Consider the following 24,473-nt stretch of genomic DNA (forward strand, 5'->3'; position numbering starts at 1 on the left):
GCAGCCCAAAAGCTCATCATAAGCACAAACCCACCTGTTTTGAAGGTGAAAATGGGCCCCCTTGCCTCTTGGGCCCACCAATGATATGTCTGACCCTGTAAAAAAGGTCCCAAGCTGAGGACCAGCTATGATCCAGAACAGAGAGAATTTCCAATTTTCAATTTCCAATTTTTGTGGATTCAAGTCACCCGTTTGAATGCCAGTAATATTTCCATTCTTATATGGCGACTTCTGCAGAAGACATGTCTGGCCAAAGAAAGCTTCTATCCAATGGGAAAATCAGCTCTTTGTAGGAGGTGTTGTGAGTGGAAGCAGGTGATGACTATGATGGCTCTCATGGGACAACCCCTTTAAGTACCAAAGCAGCCATTCAGAGGCTAATTAATGTTATGTGAAAACTGGTATTAACAGGTGAGTGTAATTACGCACAGGATTGACAAAATTATGTCAATAGTCATGCCCTGCTATAATGTACGTAAAGAGGATCTCTCATCTGCACTGCCGTGTCTGGTTTTCCCATTAAATAATTTACTTAGATCTTTGCATTGCGCCACTCCTCCATTGTTCCTTCTGAAAATTATTGAATATATTGACAATTAATAATCTTTATTTTTATATAGAGCCAATATATTCCGCAGCCCTTCACATACATTATCATGGCTGTCCCCATTGGGGCTCACAATCTAAATTCCCGATCAGTATGTCTCTGGAGTGTGGGAGGAAACCAGAGAACCTTGGTGGGATTTGAACCCAGGACCCCAGCAACTGGGTGTTGCCATTCCCCTTGTCAGAGGGGCGTGTCTCTTCAATCAGCACTGATTGGACAGTAACATACTGTGTAGGAACACACCCCTCTGAGAAGAGGAATAGTAACACCCAGTTGTCAATGTAGTCATAGATGGAGGAGCAGAACAATGCAGGGTTGTAAAAAGAAAGTTGCTGAAAAATTATTTTATGAAGTATTAACTAAATCGGATACGTCAGGAAAGGTGATAGATCCTCTATAAAATTCTGGGATTCTAAGAATGTTGATTTATCTTAGACTTCATTCACACATCAGTATCTCATCAGTTTTTCTATGCCAAAACCAGGAGTGTCTCCAAAACACTGAACAGCTGTCAATCTTTCAATTCTAGTTTCTCTCTGTAAGTTCCTCTCCTGGTTTTGGCATACAATCACTGATGCAAAATACTGACCAAATACTGACGTGTGAATAAGCCCTTATACAGTTACTTCTTTTCCTTATCACTACATGGTATCTATGTCCCTGCGAGTCCTTCCTTCTGTATATTCCTAGGACATTGGGCATTGCTGCATTTCTCTGTAGGTCAGACTGCGGAGCTGTGGGTCCATCCCTCTGCCTTCCACACCCTCCAAATCCTCCTGCAGTAGGGAGGTCCATCTCTCCGGATGGGCAGGGCAGACTATGGGACGAAAAGGAGTGGCAGCATTGCCAACTGAATGTATGATAGGAGGCTGTTGATTGTTATCCTGGATGAATGAATATACATTACCTTTCAAAGAATACAGATGAATTTCTGTAGCTATCAAATGGTTAATAAACTCTGCATTGTCTTCTTTATGTACAGCATCATCTAGTGTGTCTTACATTTTTCTGTTGTGCAAAATATTAACCTCTAAAACTAAATATGTTGTAAAACTATAAGATCTGCCTCTGTCCAAACTAATGTGTGGTCATGTCAGCAGGAATAGCCCCTGTATGGCTAATATCGGGATCAGATGGCTGTCACTATCCAAAGTGCTGAAGTCTGATGTATTCCTCAACTGCAGCAGTGATCTGAATTGATTAACCCTTCCCTTTGCTGGATGGGATAACTGCAGAGGATGTTGCACATGGATGGGATGGGCACATGCTGTAGTGCTGGGAGTGGCTAGCTCCTGGGATGGGTGGCTTCTGCAATGTGTATATAAAGTGATGCTGTAAATCTGCAGTGTGCATTGTGTGTAGAGGGGAAGAAGGAAGGTACTACATCCTCAGCCATCACCAGCAGCATCCCACACCCACCTCAAAGGCTTAACCATGACTTCCAGGGATCTTTACACCTCATCCTACAAGAAGATATTTGGGGATTCTCCCAGGTCATCAAGCCACCTGTATAGTCCTAGCCCCAGGTCTTCCCAAGCATATAGACCTAGAGATACCTACACCAGCATCTCCTCCTACAGGAAGGTCAGCAGGTCCCCTGCCAGCCACCTTGCCTCAGTGCACCAGGTTGATTTTGATTTGCCCCAGACCACAGCTCTCAGCAATGAGTTGAAGATAGTGAGAACCAATGAGAAGGAGCAACTGCAGGGTCTCAATGACCGCTTTGTCACATACATTGAGAAGGTGCACCAACTGGAGCAGCAGAACAAGTTACTGGAGGCAGAGGTGACCTTGCTGAGGCAGAAACAGTCAGAGCCCTCAAGGCTCAGCCAGGTCTATGAGCAGGAGGTCAGGGAGCTTAGGTCAAGGCTTGAAGAACAACTTCATGAGAAGGACCAAGCCCAGCTTGACTGTCAGCATCTGGAAAATGCTGTGCACCAACTGCAGGAGAAGCTGGAGCAAGAGGCTAGCAAGAGAGATGAGGCTGAAGATGCTATGAAGAACTTTAGAAAGGATGTAGATCAAGCCACCCTGGACCGTCTACAGCTGGAGAAGAAGGTGGAGTCCCTGCTGGATGAGCTGGCTTTCCTGAGGAAGGTCCATGAAGAAGAGGTTGCAGAGCTTCAGGCTGCAGTGACAGAGGCTCAGGTGGGTCCCATGGGTAGGAAGGGGTGTGTGACAGGGAAGGGAGGAGGGAAATGTGTGAGTACATGATTGAGACAAATGAGGCACACCATAGATGAGAGACTGCATGCCCAGATATGCCACCTTATGCCCAGATATGCCACTCTATGCAATGTATCCATTAGCAAATTGTAATACTAATGCACATGCAGTAGACTCTGCCGATGGGACAGGTAATGTACCTGTAATACCTTAATATGTAACTGCTGAGGGGTGGGAGGCATGTCCTACACTAGTAGAGAGCTTGGAATAAGATGCACAATGTCAGGTCCTCCATATTACCATAAGGTCTCCCATCATACTTCATGAGTCTTTCCTCCAAAATGTTGATTGTATATTATTTATCTCCTCCATGGAAAAGGAAGAGGACATTGAGAGGTAAAGAAGTTTCCACAAAGTGTAGCATATACAGAAGAAATGTCTGTGCAATGACAGCAGTAATAGAAAGTTATTACAATGGATGTGGGAGGGCATGTAAGATCAGAGCTATGTGTATGGTTTGGGCAGTATAGGCAGGTGCCTAGGGCTCCACATTGTAGAAAATAGCATTCATATACATGGCTTAATTGTAATTGGGATTATGTAATATGGTCTGTAAAAAAAAAAAAAGTCTCTTTAAAGTGAATGAGATCACCAAACCCCCACTGGCCGCTGGAAAAGGAGGGGCTGCTCCTTTGTTGCTGGGTGACATGGCACTTTTGGTGTTTCTGCCCTCTTTTGATGCCTAATGTAATTGCAATTTTGATGAAGAGGTCCCATAGCCCATTGGCCACAGTGTCTAATCTTCCCCCCTCTCCAATGGCCCCATAGTAACAGCAGGAGCTGCCTTTATGACCTATGCATATCCGCATAGTAACCAGCTCCTGGCAGCAAAAAGAAATGGAGGCATTTGGTCCATATGGAAGTAGTTGCCTACCATAAAGTGTACACGCCCCGTGATGAGCCCGCGTTACACCCATCGTGCAGGGGGAAGGACTTCTGACACTAAATGAGATGACATTAAAAAAACAACAAGATGCTGAGATATTTAGGAAGGATGAGCCACATGGGACAATAATTTGCAGCGAGTTTGTGATAACACATTTTTACAGGAATTTGATAATATCCAGCACATTTTTTTTTAACGCTTTCTTTTCCAAAATACAAAAGCTAGTAATACCTGTCCATAATTTATACTTTTGGGGAGTTCAATCAGCAGCTGTTGATATGTAAAAAAAAAAAAGCAAAATTATATATATTTTATTTTTTTTATTGCGTTTTTTTTTATTTCGAAAATGCAGTGGTTTTTTTTTTTTCCCACTCTCTTTTTTTGTTGTAAAAGATACTGTGGCCAGGTATTAACTGTGGGTGCAAGAAATGAGGCAAACTTTTTCTGCGGGATTTTCACACTTTTGGTGTATTTCTTGGGTTCCTGGAACACATCATCATTCTCTAGGTGTCACTTTTTTTTTTTCTTTTTTTTTTCCATAGATTTTTCTATTGGAAAAAAAAATTAATGAAAGAGCCCAAACCTGATAATAAAAAAAAAGCACAAAATTGTATAAAAAAGTCTTGGTGTTTTTTACAATAAGAACAAAAAAGTATGAGAGAATCCCAAGGAGAGAAAGATAAAATAAAAGCTTTATATTCGTTCTTTTGGATCTGTTCCCACTTTTCATTATAGAAAAACCACAGCAAAACTGTGACGAAACTGTGGTAAACCCGGCACAGAAGTCTAGGTGGGGAATGAAGAACAAGAAAAATATTTTCATATTAATTATACACAATTATACAGAGGTGTGACCGTGATAATCCTCGCTCCATTATTGTTCTGTATAATGTGGAGAATTCTTGCATTGATCATCTCCAGGTCTTAAGATATTGACTGTAGCTGATGGATGTATACATTGATTTCCCACTGGGGAGCAAATACTGATTAAGTCAGCAGTACCACACCCACTGGTGGAACAAAGACATTTATGGCACAGAGGGTATATAAAAGGCACCCTACCTCCAGACACACAGCCCCTTATATAAAGAACCTGTAAATTATCATCACACAGGTTCCTTCTGTTGTAAGCCATTTAAAAATATTTTCATTTGGGGTATTAATATTTTTGTGTAATGTTATATTTTGTTTTAATCGGTATAAACCAGGGCACTAATTCCATTAGATGACAGTTTACATCTTCTATGACTATTGTTTTGTCACTTATGCCACTCACATTTTGCCACCCAAATGATCACTTTAAGGGCTCGCTCACACTGGCCGAGTGCTATGCGATGCTTTATCAGAAGGCACTCGGCCCAACGTTATACTATGGGGCAGTGCATATCTGCGATTTTTTTTTTCTCCAAAAAAATTGCAGCATGCTGAGAGTGCATCCCATAAAAATCGGATCGCACACAGCGATTCAAGTCTATGAAGTGACCCCTGGGAGTTCAGCAAACTGTAGTGAGATCTGTAACCGGGTGTCCATTTCACTGGATAAGGTGCAAAATGAGCAACATGAGGGACCCGTCCGAAAACCCTCAACGTAGGCCCTGGGCGTGGCTGCAGGGCATAGCTGATCCAGCTGTTGGACCACGTCTTCGGCCATGCCAAACGGGTTTTTGTTCAATGGTCTTTGCATATAAAACTAATAAGAAGCACCTTAAGAAGTGCAAACTATTTACAAGGGAAAGTTTTTAGCTGCTCTCCGTCCACAGGCTAAATGTCTTTGTACCTTTACCGGGTACTCTATAAAACTTTTTAAACACACACTTTTAACTTGGTATTTTTACTGTACCCTTCCGGGTAACTATATACAGTTCAATTTGTAAAATCGGGAGTTCAATAGTGGTGCTCCCTTCTGGGAGACACCTGTCCGGCATAGGCTGGCCCAGCCGGGTCGTCAGCCTCGGACTGCGGGGGTTTGTCCTCTTCCTCCTTCACTACCCTGTGCACATGGAGGGCATACCACCCGCGCTCTCCCTTATGCCGGGTATAGGTGACACGGTCACCAGGGTACAGGTCTCGGCCGGGATGTCCCTGCTGGAGGTGGGACTCCACGTCCCTCCTGTTAGCAAAGAGATCCTTCTCCAATTGTGGTTCTCTGATGAAGCCCCACCCGGCTTCCAGGTCGAACTTCACGACAGTCCCTTCTGCCCGGGGACTGGGTGTGGCCGGCTTGATCTTGCGGGTTTTGGCTGCCATGTTGCGGGCCTCCATCCTTTCCCACCTTTCTTGACGCTCCCGGCGCTCTGCGGTCAGCTTCCGGAGCTCCCGTTCACACTGTTCCTCCCTCCTGAGGGCCTCGGTCTCCGTCTCCCTCGGGAACCCCATGAGGTGTCCCACCGGTATGCTTCTCCTCCCTGGCAGGCAACCGAGGGCGTGGGTAGAAGAGGGGCTCTCTGCTTGTCCTCAAACTTTGCTGACAAGTCCCACGCAGGGCATCCGTACACCCATGCGTGTCCTGGGAAAGGAGGTTCCTGTAGGGGGCCCAGGAGTAGGCTGGCGCTGCAGGCGCCCGGGGCAGGGGGTTCCTGTGAAGGGCCCAGGAGCTGATTGGCGTGGCAGGCGCCCGGGGAAGGAGGTTCTGGCAAAGTGCCCAGGGGCAGGGGTGTCGTCATTACCTGCTCCTGCGGCCTCTCCAGCACTGCTTGTTACCTCCTGGTCCAGGGAAGGCTCTGCTGGGGCTGGGGCGCTGCTCGTGGGATGCAGCTCGAACTGCTGCCGGGTCATCAGCTTCCTCAGCAGCTCATCTTTCCAGACGGCGACGGCAGCCTGCTGGGCCTCCTCCATCCGCCGGCCCAGCTCCTGTACTTCATCACGGAGGAAGCCAGTATCCTCCAGGGATAATTTCGCCAAAACCCCCTCCAGGTTGAGGGATGCTGCCTCAGGCTGCAGGCCACGAGCCGGAGTCACAGGTTGCTCTCCCTCCATCGTGCCTGCTGGGTGCGGTCTGTCTGCACTGCTAGAGACCCCGCCCTGTCTCCAAGGTTTCTCTTCTCCTCTCCCCCTTCTGGGGCGGTTCCATGGCTGCTTGCTGTCGGCCACAGCTGGGGGCGGCTTCCCTAGACTGATTGACAAGTCTAGGTATATGGCCACAGGCGCATGGGGCGGGCTGCGCTTTTGGCGCCATTCTGGGACCCGGCCCACAATGGGAGGTTCCTTGTTGTCTTTTATCATGCACATAATGGCGCCCGTTCTTCTGGGGCAGGCGCCACATTCAGTATACAACACAGTCTCTAGGCACACAATACCCAGCTATAATGGGTTGGTTTGCATCCTGTTTGTGACACCAAGTATGACGCGCCCCTGGGCCGTGGGGTACTCGGCAGCCGGGCCGGTCGGTGGTGGGGATGTCACAGTGGCAGTGACCCTGTCCGTGACCCAGGGCGGTCAATAAAAGGGGGAAATTAAAAGGGGGATAAAGTTTTTATATATATATTGTTCGTGACGCCACCTGTGGTATGCGGCTATATGGAGCCGCCGCTGCGGTGCAGATCCTCTGGAGCTGGTGGTGACGCAGCAGAGTTGGTTCAGCTCTCCACAGGCAGAGCTTAGCTCCAGGGCAGGATGTAGTAATACTAAGAGGTAGCTGTGATTGGTGCGGTGTAATGCAGGTGATGGCACAGATAATTCTAGGACACAGTGGGGGTGCAGTCTTCAGATTTACTCACAGTTGTCAGACTCCAGGTCCTGTGTTCACCAAGGGAGGGGTTCAGCAATCTCCCAGGTATCTCAGGAATACTTAACGGGACCCCATTCTGTGTGCCTTCCTCGGTCGTCTTCCTGCGCTGGCTCTCACCCTCCTGCCCTGCGCCTCGCAACCAGTGTCCCAAGCCGGTAGTCTCGGATTTTGGCGGGCAACGTGCAGTCCCCTGAATCCTATGCAACAACCTTTTTGGTGATATAGTTGCGGTAGTGAGCAGCTGCACCCTGAAAGTACAGTAGCCTCCAGTTCCTAGCTGAGCCTGGTTGTTCTCCACTAGTTAGGGGCCGGTCCCCTTTGCGGCCTGATTCCTCCATGTCCTTGTAGATTCGGGCACTCGCCGTGCCTCTGGGATCCCCTCTGTTCCTGGAGCCATCCCTCTGCTCCCGTCCTCTTCCAGCCTGTCCTCCTGGGCCTCTCAGTCTAGGCCCGCTCCTCTCTCCTTTCTTTCTGAGCAGAGCTCCTACAGAGATCCTGCTCCCACTCTTTCTCCTCTCAGACTGAACTGACTTCCAAGATGGTTCCCTTTTTGTACTCCTACTCAAAGTGCTCCCCTGATCTGCTTCCTATACCCACACCCATTACATGGTACCCCCTCTCTTGATTCCCCCCAATTCCAACCAGGGACAGGGTTCAACATAAGCCAGTGCATCTTGCCCCGACTGCTGGTCTGGAATGATGTAGTGTTGGATGAAGGTGGGTGGGTCCCGGGCAGTACTCCTTCCTTACCTGAGAGTGGGGTACCACACCTCTGGGTGAGATGCAGTACCTCTGTGGCGACTGAACCCACAGGGGCCCCACATCTACAGGTACGATTGAAACATCAGACTGCACTCGAATGCCATCTGAGTTCAGTCAGATATACACACACAGAGACAATGGAGAAGATGGAGAAATTAAATCCTCCATCTTCTGCCCACATGCAAGAGAATCAGATCACACTAAGGTGACACTCAGCTCAAACTGTGAGCCGAGTGTCAGCATAATCGGCCCGATTGTCTTGAGAGAATATATGCCAGTGTGACCCCGGCCCAGGGGTAGGTTTGCACAACCGTTTTCTCTATATTCAATCAGAACGGTCCAATTATTCTGATCAGAGTATGATTAGAGTTTGATAGTTTGATCAGAATGTCATTACAGTCTGATCACGGTGTCATCAGTTTCTCTCGGAGGTGGAGAGAAAAATAAAAAGTTCTCTTTCTCCGTTCTGTCAGTCTGTGATAATCGTACCACAGTGCGGTCTGTTTTTTTTCCACGGACCACAAAAAAAAAATTAACTGGAGTATAAGTTGTCATGCATGCAAAACAGAAGCATGTTCACACTGGCCATTAAATAGACAAAACCTAAGACAGAAACAAAATGAGCATATACCCTGCTGTAAGTAAATAAGTAAAAGCAATAGTGCATATAAATAACATTGGGTACTTTGTAAACACCTTTTTGATCAAAAAAGTGTAAAAGCCATCCCACCAGCGTCAAGGTGTACCCAAATTTAGGATGGTCCTAACCTCTAGTATTAAAACCTTACCATGCATCAAAGTGACATCAATGTGAATAAGGGCCGACCAGGTGAAAAACCCACATGTGTTTTTAGTTTGTTCCTGCCGCAGAAATGCATAAAAAACGCATGTAATCTGCACCTAAATATATCAATAAAGTTTTGTCAAAGCAAAAAAACAGGACGTATCAAAAGCAAAGCAGCTTTATTTAAAGTATGACACACCAAACAGACAAAAAAAGCAGGGTAAAAAATGCGATAAAAACGCATGGTAAAAAAAACGCAGACAAAAACTCGATGAAAAACCGCAAGTAACCTAATTTAAATAATAGGTGCAGAAATTCTACAGCGTCAAAAACTCACCAAAAGCTCATAGTGGCATCATACCCTGAAACGCTTTCAGAGAAAAACAAAAGCCCCCTCAGTCATCATTTGCGGGTTTAAGTCACTTTTCTTTTTTTGTCTTGGGGAATTCGCTGATGTTTATTGCAAAATTCATTAAAGTGGTGAACGCGGTTCATAAATTTGGCATAAAGTAAAAAAGGGCTTATTTTCAGTCAGTAACCATTTCTGCGATTTTTTTAAGCAAAAAGTTATATCCTTTTCAAAAAGTCACAAAATAGATACTACCTTGAGATATATGCATAAAACTACACCAGGGAAGACTGGAGTAGATTTGGGCCATTGATGAATTAGGCTTCTTTCCTACGATGAGCTTTTGGTGTTACAGATTTTCTGCACCATTTCTGCACCCATTAAGTAAAATAGGTTACAAAACTAGACAAAAAATAGGCGCAACGGCAATGATGAATCGGGGGGCCATAGTTTAAAAGCTGCCGAGGACCAAGCCACATGGGAGAGATATGTCAGCTATTTCCAGCGGGCAGGGAGAAGTCTCGGCTTTTAAACAATGATTGTAAAGGGTGTGGACTAGACTGTCGCGTTCCTACCCCTGAAGACACCAATCGCGTTTTATTGTAATGTGAATAATGTCATGCGTAATTGTATATATTGTGTATGTAAAGTATAATATATATAGGATGTGTTAATGTAAGGTATTATAGTGTAGGCATAGTGTATAAGATAACTGACTAGTTTAGATAGTGACGTTAGGGTAAGATAGGGTTAATGTTTAGGACTAGACCATAGTGGGAGGGGGTTTAGTGATCGGGCAAGTGACTGCTTCCTGGAGCTAGTTAGATAGGGTCGAGTTTAAGTACAAGTAGGAAGTGTAACGTGAGCAGTGCTGCCATTGGGGTGTTCCACAAGAGAAGGAGGCTAAGTGACAGGGGAGTAGCGAGATCCTGAAGTGACCGATTAAACAGATTGGCCTTCCAGAAAAGGGGTTGTAAGGTGCCCATGGACGATCTGCTGCTCCATTAAGCTCGGGCACCCCACAAACAAACAGTGTACCAGTCCATATGTATTGTGCTGTGAACGATGTGTTTTACTCACTTGCAGGCCGGAGGCCTTCGTTATATCCACATCTTCAGTTCCAGGAACAGCCGCACACACATCAGGGAACACCCAGTTCATTTTAACAAGTTCAGCTTTACGGGACAGTTCAAGAACATCAGTCTTTAACACTCAGTATCGGGCACAGAACCCTCCAGTTCTTGTTCCATCAACACATTACAGTTCAAGCGTTTGCTCACGTTTAGCTCGGACTGTCCCTACTTTAACAGCTCCTGTTAGTCCTAGGGACTCCCAGTCCGGCACCACAATATTCCCGAGATCCGCTACGTTCCCCTCACGTAGTTCCCCGTCCGGCTTCCTCTGTATGGAAGGGATTAAGGCACACTCCTCTGTGCCTAGTTCATGCTGTAGGCCCTGGACATTACAGGAAAGTCTGCAGGAAATTTGATACAACCTCATACTGCCAGAACAATATGTACTTCACGTGACTCCAGCCCACTGCACCTTGAACTTGATCTTCACACGAACCTCACACTAATTCTCTCTAACTAAACCAGCAAGTAATTCCATTTTTGTACTTGCCTTTACCCCCTCCCATCCTGAGCTGGTCCCAAAACATTTAACTATATCGTATCACTTATACACTAATAAGGCCCACCACTATCTATCTTGCCCTATCTGTCACTACTCTGAAGCCCAAACCCTATTCTATATCTACAGTCATTATCTTATCTTCTATTTTAAGCACTAAACTCTGTCCTATGCATTCCCTTCCACTGATTTGAGTGTATCGAAGTTAACTTAGGCATTACCTTACAGTACCCACACAGCAGCATCAGTACCTATCACACTTTGTATTAGTTACAACACACTCTATACATTTTACATATCGTCATAAAACACAATAAAACCGCAAGTCAGTATTCACATAATGCAATTTTTTGTCTTCAGGAGCAGGTACACAACAGTCTGTCACACCCTTACAGGGTCTTTGGATGGGACGACGAGTCACGAGAAACCCTGAGCTTGCAAAATGCAGGAGGTTACGCACCTAAACTGGACTGAGTTCGTGGACCTAGTGGGGGTCCCGAGCGGTAGATCCAGGGCATCAGTAGTGGAAGAAATAGAACGTGGAACCACTGAGGAAGTAGAGAGACTTGCTGATCAGGACTGTGGCGACAAGCTAGGCTGTGACAAAGTAGGGCGAAATAGTGTGCTTCACCGGTCCTGGAGTAGACTACAGTAGTGGAAGGATACTGTGTGTACCACAATGCTTTACACTGTGTTCCAAATTATTATGCAAATAATATTTTCTCAGATTTTCCCAAATTACCTATATGAACTGCAGTCATTGTAATTTTCCAGTCAAATAACTATTAGAGTACAATTGAAAGGTTTTTGTACAAACTGCCTATGATAACAGTATATTTAAAAAAAAATAAAAAACTCAAACTGCACTCAAAATGCATGTTCCAAATTATTATGCACAGCAGAGTTTTCAACCTTTTCATTTTAATAAAGAACAAAAAAATGGTCATTTTTGAAATTATAAGCATTAGCAGGTTATTACAAACTGAAATCAAACAGTTTTCAACTCAAAACTTTATTCTAGGTGATGTTACATTTGCACATAGGACCGCTTGTTCGAAAGGAGCTTCTGAACTCTCTCGTCCATTGAATTTGTCAGGTTTTGGATGGTTTCTGCTTCAATTGTTTTGCATGAGGACAGAATACCCTCCCAGAGCTGTTGCTTAGATGTGAACTGCCTCCCGCCATCATAGACACTCCTTTTGATGATGCTCCAGAGGTTCTCAATGGGGTTGAGGTCAGGGGAGCATGGGGGCCACACCATAAGTTTGTCCCATTTTATGCCCACAACAGCCAGAGATGCAGATGTGTTATGTGCAGCATGAGACGGGGCATTATCATGCATGAAAATGATCTTGCTGCGGAATGCACGGTTCTTCTTCTTGAACCATGGAAGGAAGTGCTGTTTGAGAAACTCAACATACATTATGAAGTTCATCTTTACCCCTTCAGGGATCCTAAAAGGGCCGACAATCTCTCTCCCCATGATTCCAGCCCAAAACATTACTCCACCTCCTCCTTGTTAGCGCCGTAGCCGTGTCCATCAACCAGCCATCCTCCGCTCCATCCATCTGGACCATCGAGATCATTTCATGCATGATAATGCCCCGTCTCATGCTGCACATAACACATCTGCATCTCTGGGTGCTATGGGCATAAAAGGGGACAAACTTATGGTGTGGCACCCATGCTCCCCTGACCTCAACCCCATTGAGAACCTCTGGAGCATCATCAAAAGGAGTGTCTATGATGGCGGGAGGCAGTTCACATCTAAGCAACAGCTCTGGGAGGGTATTCTGTCCTCATGCAAAACAATTGAAGCAGAAACCATCCAAAACCTGACAAATTCAATGGACGAGAGAGTTCAGAAGCTCCTTTCGAACAAGGGGTCCTATGTGCAAATGTAACATCACCTAGAATAAAGTTTTGAGTTGAAAACTGTTTGATTTCAGTTTGTAATAACCTGCTAATGCTTATAATTTCAAAAATGACCATTTTTTTGTTCTTTATTAAAATGAAAAGGTTGAAAACTCTGCTGTGCATAATAATTTGGAACATGCAGTTTGAGTTTTTTATTTTTTTTTAAATATACTGTTATCATAGGCTGTTTGTACAAAAACCTTTCAATTGTACTCTAATAGTTATTTGACTGGAAAATTACAATGACTGCAATTCATATAGGTAATTTGGGAAAATCTGAGAAAATATTATTTGCATAATAATTTGGAACACAGTGTATACTGCAAAGGCAATGTCAATAAGACTTTGCACCCACTATCCCTTGTATATAACCCTTACCAAGTTACCCTTCAGTAAAGACTGTGTTTTAGAACGGGAGTCTCCTTTATTGAATTCTAAAACCTGTGGTCCTGGCCAGCCGACAACACCGGCTACAGGTGGCCTGCATGCACATATGTAATGCCCTCACAGCATCAACACCAACACCCAGCCAGGACCTACGCTTTCATGTAGCGCGCCGGGGCATAAAAGAAGGAGACAAGTGCCTCACACACGGCTGCCGCTCCACGCCACAGCTACAGCTTCATATTCAAACATACATGGCTGAAATCATAAGTCAGCGTCTGATACATGCTGCCCATGGATCGGGCACCATTTATCAGCTGTCAGGCTCCCTTGAAAAAAAGAAACAACTTAAAAATGATGCAAATTTTATAGAAAATATGGGCCAAATACTAAAGCCACTAAAAAGAAGCAAATTACTCCAGAAAACTGGAGGAACAGCAATGATGAATCAGGGCCTATGTGTGGGCGTAAGTCTGACAGAACAAAGGCACGATGTCTCCCCAGAGGAGTGGATGCCGATAGATCTGTTCAGGAGGAGGTTTCTCAAGGTCAAGGCTCAAATCACTGAATTAATGGAGCAATGCAGCTGTGCTGAGAGATGGAACGTAGCCTTGGCTTAAAGGGAATCTGTCACCCCCTGGGAGATATCAGACCTCTACTATGGCCATACAGGTTATAGAAAAGTAAATCTATACATACCTGTATGGCCCGTAGTAGAGGTCTGATTGCAGAGAAATCTGTTTTTATAAACTCAGTTTTGCACAGTCATGGTATCCGGGGGACGCCAAGGAATCCCCGCCTGTTTATTATCCCCAAAATCCCCGCCTATATGCTTAGTTACCATATCCCCCCCCCCCCCCCATTTCCCTGCACATCACAGGACCCTGTAATGTGCACTGAGCTCCCTGACCTCCCGGGCAATAGAGGGCGCTTTGCTTCATCCCGACCCCGTCTCTCCGTGCACTGCGCCACAGGGTTCTATTGCGCAGGCGCCGGGGAGACATTGTCATTTCCCGGCGCCCGTGCAGCGAGAGGGCAAAAGATTAGCAGCTCATATCTCTTAGGGGTCGGGGGATGGACAAGACATGGAGCATATCGAAAACCATCATATATGATCATTGTTTCCTTGGATGATCGAAGAAGCAATTTTGCTGCCCAAATCTATGGAATCAGACAGATTTACAAATGTGTATGACAGTTTAGTGTATGGAGCTCCATTTTTCTGATACAGACATCTAAATCACCTGCATACACAGAGTGCAATGAGAAATCTTATCCGCCTGCAGCCACATGTAGAGGGATTTTAGAGCACTTTATATATACTGCTTTATTATGGAGTTGAATGTAAATGTAGGCAGTAGCTCCCCCTAGTGGTGGCTACAGGCAGACAGGATTTTACCATGTACCACTTTATTTATATAGAATATTTAGTATAACGTGAAAAAAAAAGCTCTGAGATTTATAAAGATAAATTTCAAACTTAATCATAACAGAAGTTTGAATTTATTTAGAGTATAACAAAAAAATTTTAATGGTGAATATAAAATTCCCACCGTAGACATTTATGGCATATCATATGTCCAATAGATACAGGTCCCAGTTCTGTGACCCACCCCCAACTCCAGAATGGGAGTCCCCCAATGCCCTTACACCTGGTGAGGTGGTCGCCATCTCCCTCATCTAAGCAGAGCATGAATGGATTACAGGAAAACCCCTTTAAGGCTATGTGCCCACGATGCAGAAATGCTCTGGATTTTTCCTGAGTGTTTCTGCATCTCCCTGGCAGAAAAAACCGCATGCGGATTGTACATGCGGATTGTACATGCGTTTTTCCTGCCAGGGACATGCGGATGTGAAGCGTTCTTCACATGCATTTCCGCATGCGGGTTGACAAGCGCTTTCCAAGCGATTTTAACATCACTTGGAAAGTGCTTGTCAACTTGGTCACACTATATAAATCCATGCAACCATGCGTTTTTAAGCGTTTCTGCAGCGTTTTTGCTGCTGCGGAAACGCTTAAACGCATCGTGGGCACACAGCCTAAGCCTTATGCAGAATTGTGCAGTGATCAGATAAAAGGTTCAACCATTATAACCCAATGTTTACAAATGAACAGTTGCAAATACGTGATGATTTTGCATTGATCAGATATTGTGTTTAAAGGGGTTGTCCCTTTAAACAGACCCAGAATATCTTGGTCCCCTGGTGAAGTTTATTGCAATAAAACATTCAAACCGCGTTTTACTCACAGCTGAATCTCTGTCATTGGTCCCATGGTCTGATATTGGCTGCAGTGCTGACGTCCAGTCACAGGTCAACATATCATTGGTCCAACTTTTGCAGCTGCACAGGTCCACAAGTTATGGGGCCCACATTCACCTCCAAAGCAGCTTCTGCATCAGTCACATTATTGGACTGCAAAGGGTCCAAATACTATTGTTGCATAAGGGCCCTCTTCTGTGATTACCCCTGTGTCAGTAGGCTCAGCCGTATGAATGGAACACCCCTCTCACACCAGTTGAGCTCACTGATTGGCTCATTGGTGGACACATACAGAAAAGGGCCCCTGTGTAAGAACAATATATGGGCCCTTTGCAGACCAAGAGCTCCTAAAAATGCAAAATTGCACCTGTTTTGGAGGTATAAATAGGCTCCCTTACCTCTTGGGCCCCTGTGCATCCGCACAGGTTGCACCAGTGATATGTCCGCTCCTGGATTGGCTGCCATGCTGGCGCCAATGCCAGACACCAGGAGCAGTGTCAGAGGCAGTGGACCTGGGGAGGGGGATGATAACACTTTTTTTTTGTTGTTGTTTTTAATTACAAACTGTTCCCAGAGTCGAAGATTTTCTGTAAGGGGACAATCCCTATAAGTGATTGCAGTACACAAAGCAAAATTAATGTTGGTCAATAAAATGTAATAATGATCAGTATGCAATACCTGAGGGCATATAGATATTACTGATGGGAAACTCTTGTCGAGACCCTATAAGGGTATGTGCACACGGAAGGGATTTTTAGGATTTGAGTGGAAATTCTCAAAAAATTGGACATGCTGCTCCAAAAACTCAGCAAAAAGACATGGTAGCCATTCATATGAATAGCAGACATTGTGATGATTGTGGAGTGTTAGAACGTAGGCCGGTACAGGCCGGTAGGTAGCTGGCAGCCCTCCTTCCTTAAAATTACGAGGTGGAAATTTCTTAAAATTGGTACAAGAAAAGAGTGTAGCAGATCCTCATGGAGACCAATCTAGTTTCTGCTTACATTTTACAAAGTGCTTCTGAGAAATAAGAGCTGAATTCTGATTGGTTGCTATGGACAGCTGCACTAATTTGCCTTAGATCTGATTAATCCCATATATGTATCTCTGACATATCAGCACCCGATTTATATCTGTGGTTATTGTAGTCAGGATTAGCCATCTGTCCTGATCCATATTCTTGCTTGTATCATTCTCCATTCTGCTTGGCTTAATCCCATGGCTAAGATGATCAGTAATGTCGCCCCGTCGTAAATACAGAAGGGGCACATGTGCACACGGTTCCTTTGTGTTGTGTCCTGACATTGCTTGTCACCTTTATTTTCTATATTGATTTTGGCTTTGCTATTTTTAGCTGCGATCTGTCACTTTGATTTATCCTATGTACTATAGCAGCTAATCATATCACGTAATATAACCGTCAGATCATAAATAGATGGCGGTATATTAGATTTACATGTACATTTCTTCATCCGTCAACCTCCTCTAATAACAGATTCTCTTTCTGAGATTTTTCTACTTCATACAAACCCTTGATTTACCTTCTTCCTTCCGTCCGACTCTGTTCAGCTCCTTCCTAGTAATAGCGGCTTTTGTGAAAGCGAAGTGACAACCGGTTCATCCACCATTGAAGATTACACAGCAAAAACCTGCTGATAACCAAAATTGGACCAAAAAAAACCATAATAAAATGCTAACGCAACTAGAAAGCATTGATAAATTACCTATAATAATGCATTACCTACAAATTATTCTAAATCCATAATCATCCATGCATCATGAATAACCATACTTTGATTTGATACAAATAGTAAAGTTTATTAGACAAAGAAAAATGAATCGCGCACAATTCCCAAAAGAAAAACTATTAAACACCCTATTAAAAACATATAGATAGTGAACGGAGAGCGAAAATAGGCAGAACCCCTCTTGCATTCTCCGGCAAATTAAAAACATCTTGGCCAAATGGGAGGAGTGCTGGTCCAAGTAAGGACTCATTCAGACATCCGTGGATCTTGGTCCGCAATGCACAAACTGGCTGTGTCTCTCCCGTCCCTTCATGTATTTTTATAAGGCTGTCACTCTCGGGTCAGGACACCTGTGGCTAGTCCGTGTTTTAGAGGTCTGTGCTTTGACCAATTTGCACGGACTTCTGCATGAACCCTAAAACAAAAAAGAGGGGACAGACCATGTAATACATCTGTCACAGCTGTAAGTCGCATACGTTGCAGCCGCCGTGCTACTCACTGTGTTTGCCGCTCTGCTTATCCTCGTGTCTGGCCGCAGCGCTGAGTCCATACAGCACTTCCAACTTTCCTGCATATCCCTGATGTCATCCCACGGCTATAGGGGACACAGCCAGATCCTGCAGGAATTTTACACCCTGCTGTGTCCTGCAGGGTTTGGATTCCCCAGCCAATCACCAACCAGCAGGTGCTGTATCAGTCAGCATTGCCCTTCACACCTCGCCTGAGCTTAGGTTCTAGTTTGCTGTTAGTATTTAGTTTCCTGTCAAGGTGTTTTGCTGTTTATCCATCCCATTACTGATCTGGCTTGTCTTCTTGCCCTGTCTGTTCTCGCCGCTCCTGACCTCCGCTATGTATCCTGAACCTGTGTTGCCTGCCCCGACCCCGGACCGCCTGACTACAGTTCTGTCTCGCCCTCCTGTACCTCGTACCTGCGCCTCTGACCCTCTGGTCAGCTGCTGCAGACCCGAGGACTGCCCTGGAGTGGTATCTGGTGACTAAGATATGATGTAGAAGGACAGTGTGGGGGGATATTATACAGATGGGCAGAGAGGGGGGATATGTTGGAGAAGGGCAGTGTGTGTGGGGGAGTATTTTATAGAGGGGCAGTGAGGGTGAGTATATTATTTTTAAGGGCACCGTGTCGGGATGTGCTTCTGAAAGCAAAGAAGAGGCAATTCTGGAGAGAGAAGCTCTGGGCATGAAATCTCATCATGGCGTCTGTGCTACATGGAGACAAAAGGGATGGGAATGACTCCAATCAGAGAAGAAACCTGGATGGAAATGTTTTTTGTCATACTAACTATGTCTCATCAATGCTGCGGTTCCTGTATGTAGAAACAGAAAAAACTCACCGGCACTTCCAAAACAAGAAATAAGTGTGTACAGGTGCTTACTAGGAGCAGCTACCTCCATATATAACTAACAAACAAAGTAGCGCTTTGCAATGCTAAGTATGCGAGCATGAAATATATGAAATTTGAATAGCATTACTGCTCTAGAAAATAGAAATAAATATGAAATCTTAGCGCATAAATTGGCCAATTCATGTGTACCTGGTAGCCATGTTAAGGCGTTTCTCATCATACTAGGAACCTACCAACGTGAACTCCTCTTTAAGAGACATATGTCTACTTGTGTGTGGGGAAGCAAGTTCCTGCTGCAATTAAAACGGCCTGTGGCTTAGACGTGGAGTGCTCAGTCAAATGCTATTCAAATTTTATATATTTCATGTTCGCATACTTAGCGTTGCAGTGTGCTACTTTGTTTGTTGGTGGTTCCTATATGGTCCGCAGTCTTATGAACCTGGTAACAACAACTCCCAGCATCTCCTTACCATTGTTAAGGATATACTGGAAATTCTAGGATCATGCTAGCTGTATTTGTGAAGCTGCATTCATGTACTGATGGTGGTTCTGGTACTGCGTTCATGTACGGACGGTGGTTCTGGTGTTGCACTCAGGTGCGGACAGTGGTTCTGATCTTGTACACATGTAGCAATCCATTACATGTTTCACGGCTATGTTAAAACTAAAAAAGTGTCAAAACTTAGAGATTTGAGATTATGAGGAGGATTTGGCGAGTTTCTGCTCCAAAAAACGTAGTTTAAGTTAATGTGTGTTCACAATGATTTTTTTTTGGGAGAGCAGAAACTGAACAGAAACTCTCCAAATCCTTCTCAAATACTCAAAATTTGGTTCCGTTGATGTATTAATGCACTGATGGTGGTTCTGTCTGTGTATTAATGAAAATTGTTAGGTTTTTCCTGGGAAATTCAATTTGCAGAGAAGTTATTCTCCATGAATTAAATGGCCCTTATTATGCTCTGGGGTCTACAGAGACTCCAGAGCAAAATACATGTAATGCTTAGTTGTTGGTTTATTCAGACATTTCCAGGAGTAATGGCACATTGTAGAGTTCTTTGAAAACATACAGTACAGACCAAAAGTTTGGACACACCTTCTCAATTAAAGATTTTTCTGCATTTTCATGACTATGAAAATTGTACATTCACATTGAAGGCATCAAAACTATGAATTAACACATGTGGAATTATATACTTAACAAAAAAGTGTGAAACAACTGAAAATATGTCTTATATTCTAGGTTCTTCAAAGTAGCCACCTTTTGCTTTGATGACTGCTTTTCACACTCTTGGCATTCGCTTGATGAGCTTCAAGAGGTAGTCACCGGAAATGGTCTTCCAACAATCTTGAAGGAGTTCCCAGAGATGCTTAGCACTTGTTGGCCCTTTTGCCTTCACTCTGTGGTCCAGCTCACCCCAAACCATCTCGATTGGGTTCAGGTCTGGTGACTGTGGAGGCCAGGTCATCTGGCGTAGCACCCCATCACTCTCCTTCTTGGTCAAATAGCCCTTACACAGCCTGGAGGTGTGTTTGGGGTCATTGTCCTGTTGAAAAATAAATGATGGTCCAACTAAACGCAAATCGGATGGAATAGCAAGCCGCTGCAAGATGCTGTGGTAGCCATGCTGGTTCAGTATGCCTTCTATTTTGAATAAATCCCCAACAGTGTCACCAGCAAAGCACCCCCACACCATCACACCTCCTCCTCCATGCTTCACGGTGGGAACCAGGCATGTAGAGTCCATCCGTTCACCTTTTCTGCATCGCACAAAGACACGGTGGTTGGAACCAAAGATCGCAAATTTGGGCTCATCAGACCAAAGCACAGATTTCCACTGGTCTAATGTCCATTCCTTGTGTTCTTTAGCCCAAAAAAAAGTCTCTTTTGCTTGTTGCCTGTCCTTAGCAGTGGTTTCCTAGCAGCTATTTTACCATGAAGGCCTGCTGCACAAAGTCTCCTCTTAACAGTTGTTGTAGAGATGTGTCTCCTGCTAGAACTCTGTGTGGCATTGACCTGGTCTCTAATCTGAGCTGCTGTTAACCTGCCATTTCTGAGGCTGGTGACTCGGATAAACTTATCCTCAGAAGCAGAGGTGACTCTTGGGCTTCCTTTCCTGGGGCGGTCCTCATGTGAGCCAGTTTCTTTGTAGCGCTTGATGGTTTTTGCAACTGCACTTGGGGACACTTTCAAAGTTTTCCCAATTTTTCGGACTGACTGACCTTCATTTCTTAATTTAATGATGGCCACTCGTTTTTCTTTACTAAGCTGCTTTTTTCTTGCCATAATACAAATTCTAACAGTCTATTCAGTAGGACTATCAGCTGTGTATCCACCAGACTTCTGCACAACACAACTGATGGTCCCAACCCCATTTATAAGGCAAGAAATCCCACTTATTAAACCTGAAAGGGCACACCTGTGAAGTGAAAACCATTTCCGGTGACTACCTCTTGAAGCTCATCAAGAGAATGCCAAGAGTGTGCAAAGCAGTCATCAAAGCAAAAGGTGGCTACTTTGAAGAACCTAGAATATAAGACATATTTTCAGTTGTTTCACACTTTTTTGTTAAGTATATAATTCCACATGTGGTAATTCATAGTTTTGATGCCTTCAGTGTGAATGTACAATTTTCATAGTCAAGAAAATACAGAAAAATCTTTAAATGAGAAGGTGTGTCCAAACTTTTGGTCTGTACTGTACTTCAACATTATTTCATGCAAAAACTGACACGTCAAGAGAAGTTTTGTGGATGCCAAAATTTAGGAATATTACAGTATAGGAATTTAGAGATGGAGCATTTACGCCGTCAGTAGCCTGACAATACTGATGTGCTGTAGCTAATAACATCTAATGTTACTGTATGCAGCATAAAAAGGGTTATTTAACCCTGATTTTCTTTTCTTTCAAAAACCACCAATATGCTTTAAACTTATTAGATAAAATATACTCACATTATGATCCCCTGCCATCTCTCTTTCAATACTTCCTGGTTCCCCCACCAGTCTCTGTGCTTCCTTTCTTAGCCACACAAGCAAATGACCACTGCAGCCAATCACTGGCTTCATCAGTGATCAACAAATCACCACTATGACCTGCGATTGGCTGCAGTTGTCACTTGACCACCTAGCCAGAAGCGGAGATAATGAGACCGGGGGGGGGGGGGGGGGACTCGGCAGTGATGTATGAGAAGCCAGAGGATTGGTAAGGTGAGTATGCTTCATTTTATCATTTTACTAGTTTCTGTAAAAATAAATCACAGGTGGACAACCCCTTTAATTGTTAATGTACCCCTGAATAGAATGACAACTGTGCCCAATTAAGGGCAATGGTGCAAAACAAAATGGGTCGTTCTTTTTATTTCTGGCTATAGGGAAGGTATATAAATCCCAGACTGGCCGCCCTGCGATATAATCACCCCGCAGCCTGCAGTGCAGATACTGGAGCGGATGCCGGTCTCAGGCTTCTGTACAGCATGTCTTACAGGCTCCACTGCTCAGTGCACAAGTGTTTCCTCTGGGAGATGGATGATATAAGATTTCTAAAGATCGCACCGTGGAGCCTGCACTTATTCCCCCCAATCCCCAATGTCCAGCTGTTCATTTAATGCATTTGTCTTACCCACAATTCAGTGCTGGGATTTACAGTCTATAGTCATTGGCTTAACACTTTCACTGCCAGCGTTGTCTTGTGAATGGATGAAGCATCAGGATTTCCATTAACCAGATGTTTGCACTGTGTAATTTTAGGTTTGATATATGTGACATATAATCTATAATAGTAATATAATCACAGTACTATGGACTTGGAAATAACGACTCAGGGCTAATACCAGTGGATTTGAAGACCACTCCCATGATTGGAGTTACAAGTTGCAGACGTCCTATTGGAACCCCAGGTAGCTATTTAGCTATACATTGTAACTTATCTCTTATTGGTCACTTCTGATCATTATTATGTCTAGATATCAATAAAATTTATATTTTGGCCAATTAAACACCCATTCAACCATATACATCTTGATTTGTTTCTGACACAGTGTTTTAGATACTTTTGTTACATATATCAATGCATTTATAATTTTAGTTTTTTCTTAGACCCTATAAATAATACGTTGCGTAGGAAAATCCTGGCATAGTATTGCTGGGAAGGAATAGTCTGACGCTAGCAGAGGTGAAGAAGCAGCGGTTTGGCACATTCAGAAATGGAGAAGTTGTGGTTTGGTCATAGGCGGAAGTGAGAAAAGAATTGACATGGCACAAGGCAGAAAGTGGGCATGTGGTCTGGGATATTGGTGGGTTGGAGTAGAAGTGGTCTGGCACATAGCACATGTGCAGAAGAAATGGTCTGGCAGTTTGCATAGGTACAGAAGAGGTGGTCTGGCACATGGCAATGGTGAAGAATGGATGGTCTGGTACAAAGCAAAAACTGGGAAGTAAAGAGTCTGGTATAATAAGTGGGTTGGAGTAGAAGTGTTCTGGCATATAGCACAGGTATAGAAAAAAATGGTCTGGCATTTCGAGATACAGAAATGGTGGTCTGACACATGGCAGTGGTGGGCGAGGAAAAGTCCAGCAAGAAAGGGGCTGTGTGACCTGGTAATTATCCGAAGTGGAAAAGGACTGATCTAGGATTTAATGGTCTAACAGATTGCAGGTGTGAAGAAGGAATGGACTGGAACATGGCAGAGGTGGAGAGGAGGAAATCAGATACACAGAGGTAGAGAAAGAGTGTTCTACTAGGGACTGACATGTTTAACGTTTTGTCTTACAGATCACTGTAGAGATGGATGTGGTCAGTAAGCCTGACCTCACAGCTGCTCTAAAGGAAATCCGCATGCAATATGAAGTCCTTTCCACCCGTAATCAGCAATCAGCTGAAGAGTGGTACCATGCCAAGATTGCCAACGTGTCCCAAGAGGCTGCCCGCAACAATGACAACATTCGCCAAGCCAAGGAAGAGCTCTCAGAATATCGAAGACAACTACAAGCCCGGACTCTGGAGATTGACGCCCTACGCAGTGCTAATGAGTCACTTGAGAGGCAGCTCCAAGAGGCGGAGGACAGGAACAATGAAGAGATAGCCCAAATGCAGGTAGCACTTCTGAAAAGTCTCTTTTTGCATCAGTGTTAGAGAACTGCCTGTCTACATGCATGACGTAATGCTCAACCCCGGAGCACCATGCATAACGTAATGCTCAACCCCGGAGCACCATGCATGACGTAATGCTCAATCCCGGAGCACCATGCATGACGTAAAGCTCAACCCTGGAGCACCATGCATGACATAACACTCACGCCCGGAGCACCATGAATGACATAACACTCACCCCCTGAGCACCGTGCATGACATAATATTCACCTCCGGAGCACCATGTATGACATAACACTCACCTCCGGAGCACCATGTATGACATAATACTCACCCCCAGAGCATCATGTATGACATAACACTCACCCCCAGAGCACCATTCATGACATAACACTCACCCCCGAAGCACCATGCATGAAATAATACTCACCACCAGAGCATCATGTATGACATAACACTCTCCTCCGGAGCACTACGTATGACATAATACTCACTTCCGGAGCACCATGTATGACATAATACTCACCTCCGGAGCACCATACATGACATAACACCCACCCCCGGAGCACCATGCATGACATAATACTCACCTCCGGAGCACCACGTATGACATAATACTCACCGCCAGAGCATCATGTATGACATAATACTCAACTCCGGAGCATCATATATGACATAACACTCACCCCTGGAGCACCATGCATGAAATAATACTCACTCCCAGAGCATCATGTAT

General features: G+C 44.5%; 1 protein-coding gene across 1 annotated transcript in view; it reads left to right on the plus strand.

The window, feature by feature from the left end:
- The first annotated feature begins 1,926 nt into the window (after positions 1 to 1,926).
- LOC141166674 (low molecular weight neuronal intermediate filament-like) overlaps positions 1,927 to 24,473 on the plus strand; it is a 29,967-nt gene continuing 7,420 nt past the window's right edge. Inside the window, exons 1-2 of the mRNA XM_073653590.1 lie at positions 1,927 to 2,755; positions 23,420 to 23,740. Of these exons, the coding sequence (XP_073509691.1) occupies positions 2,042 to 2,755; positions 23,420 to 23,740 (1,035 nt within the window). The 5' untranslated portion in view covers positions 1,927 to 2,041. The remainder of the gene's footprint in view (positions 2,756 to 23,419; positions 23,741 to 24,473) is intronic.

This window comes from Phyllobates terribilis, unplaced genomic scaffold, assembly GCF_046119375.1.
Source record: "Phyllobates terribilis strain yellow unplaced genomic scaffold, ASM4611937v1 Scaffold_11__3_contigs__length_659146591, whole genome shotgun sequence".
Taxonomy (NCBI): Eukaryota; Metazoa; Chordata; class Amphibia; order Anura; family Dendrobatidae; genus Phyllobates; species Phyllobates terribilis.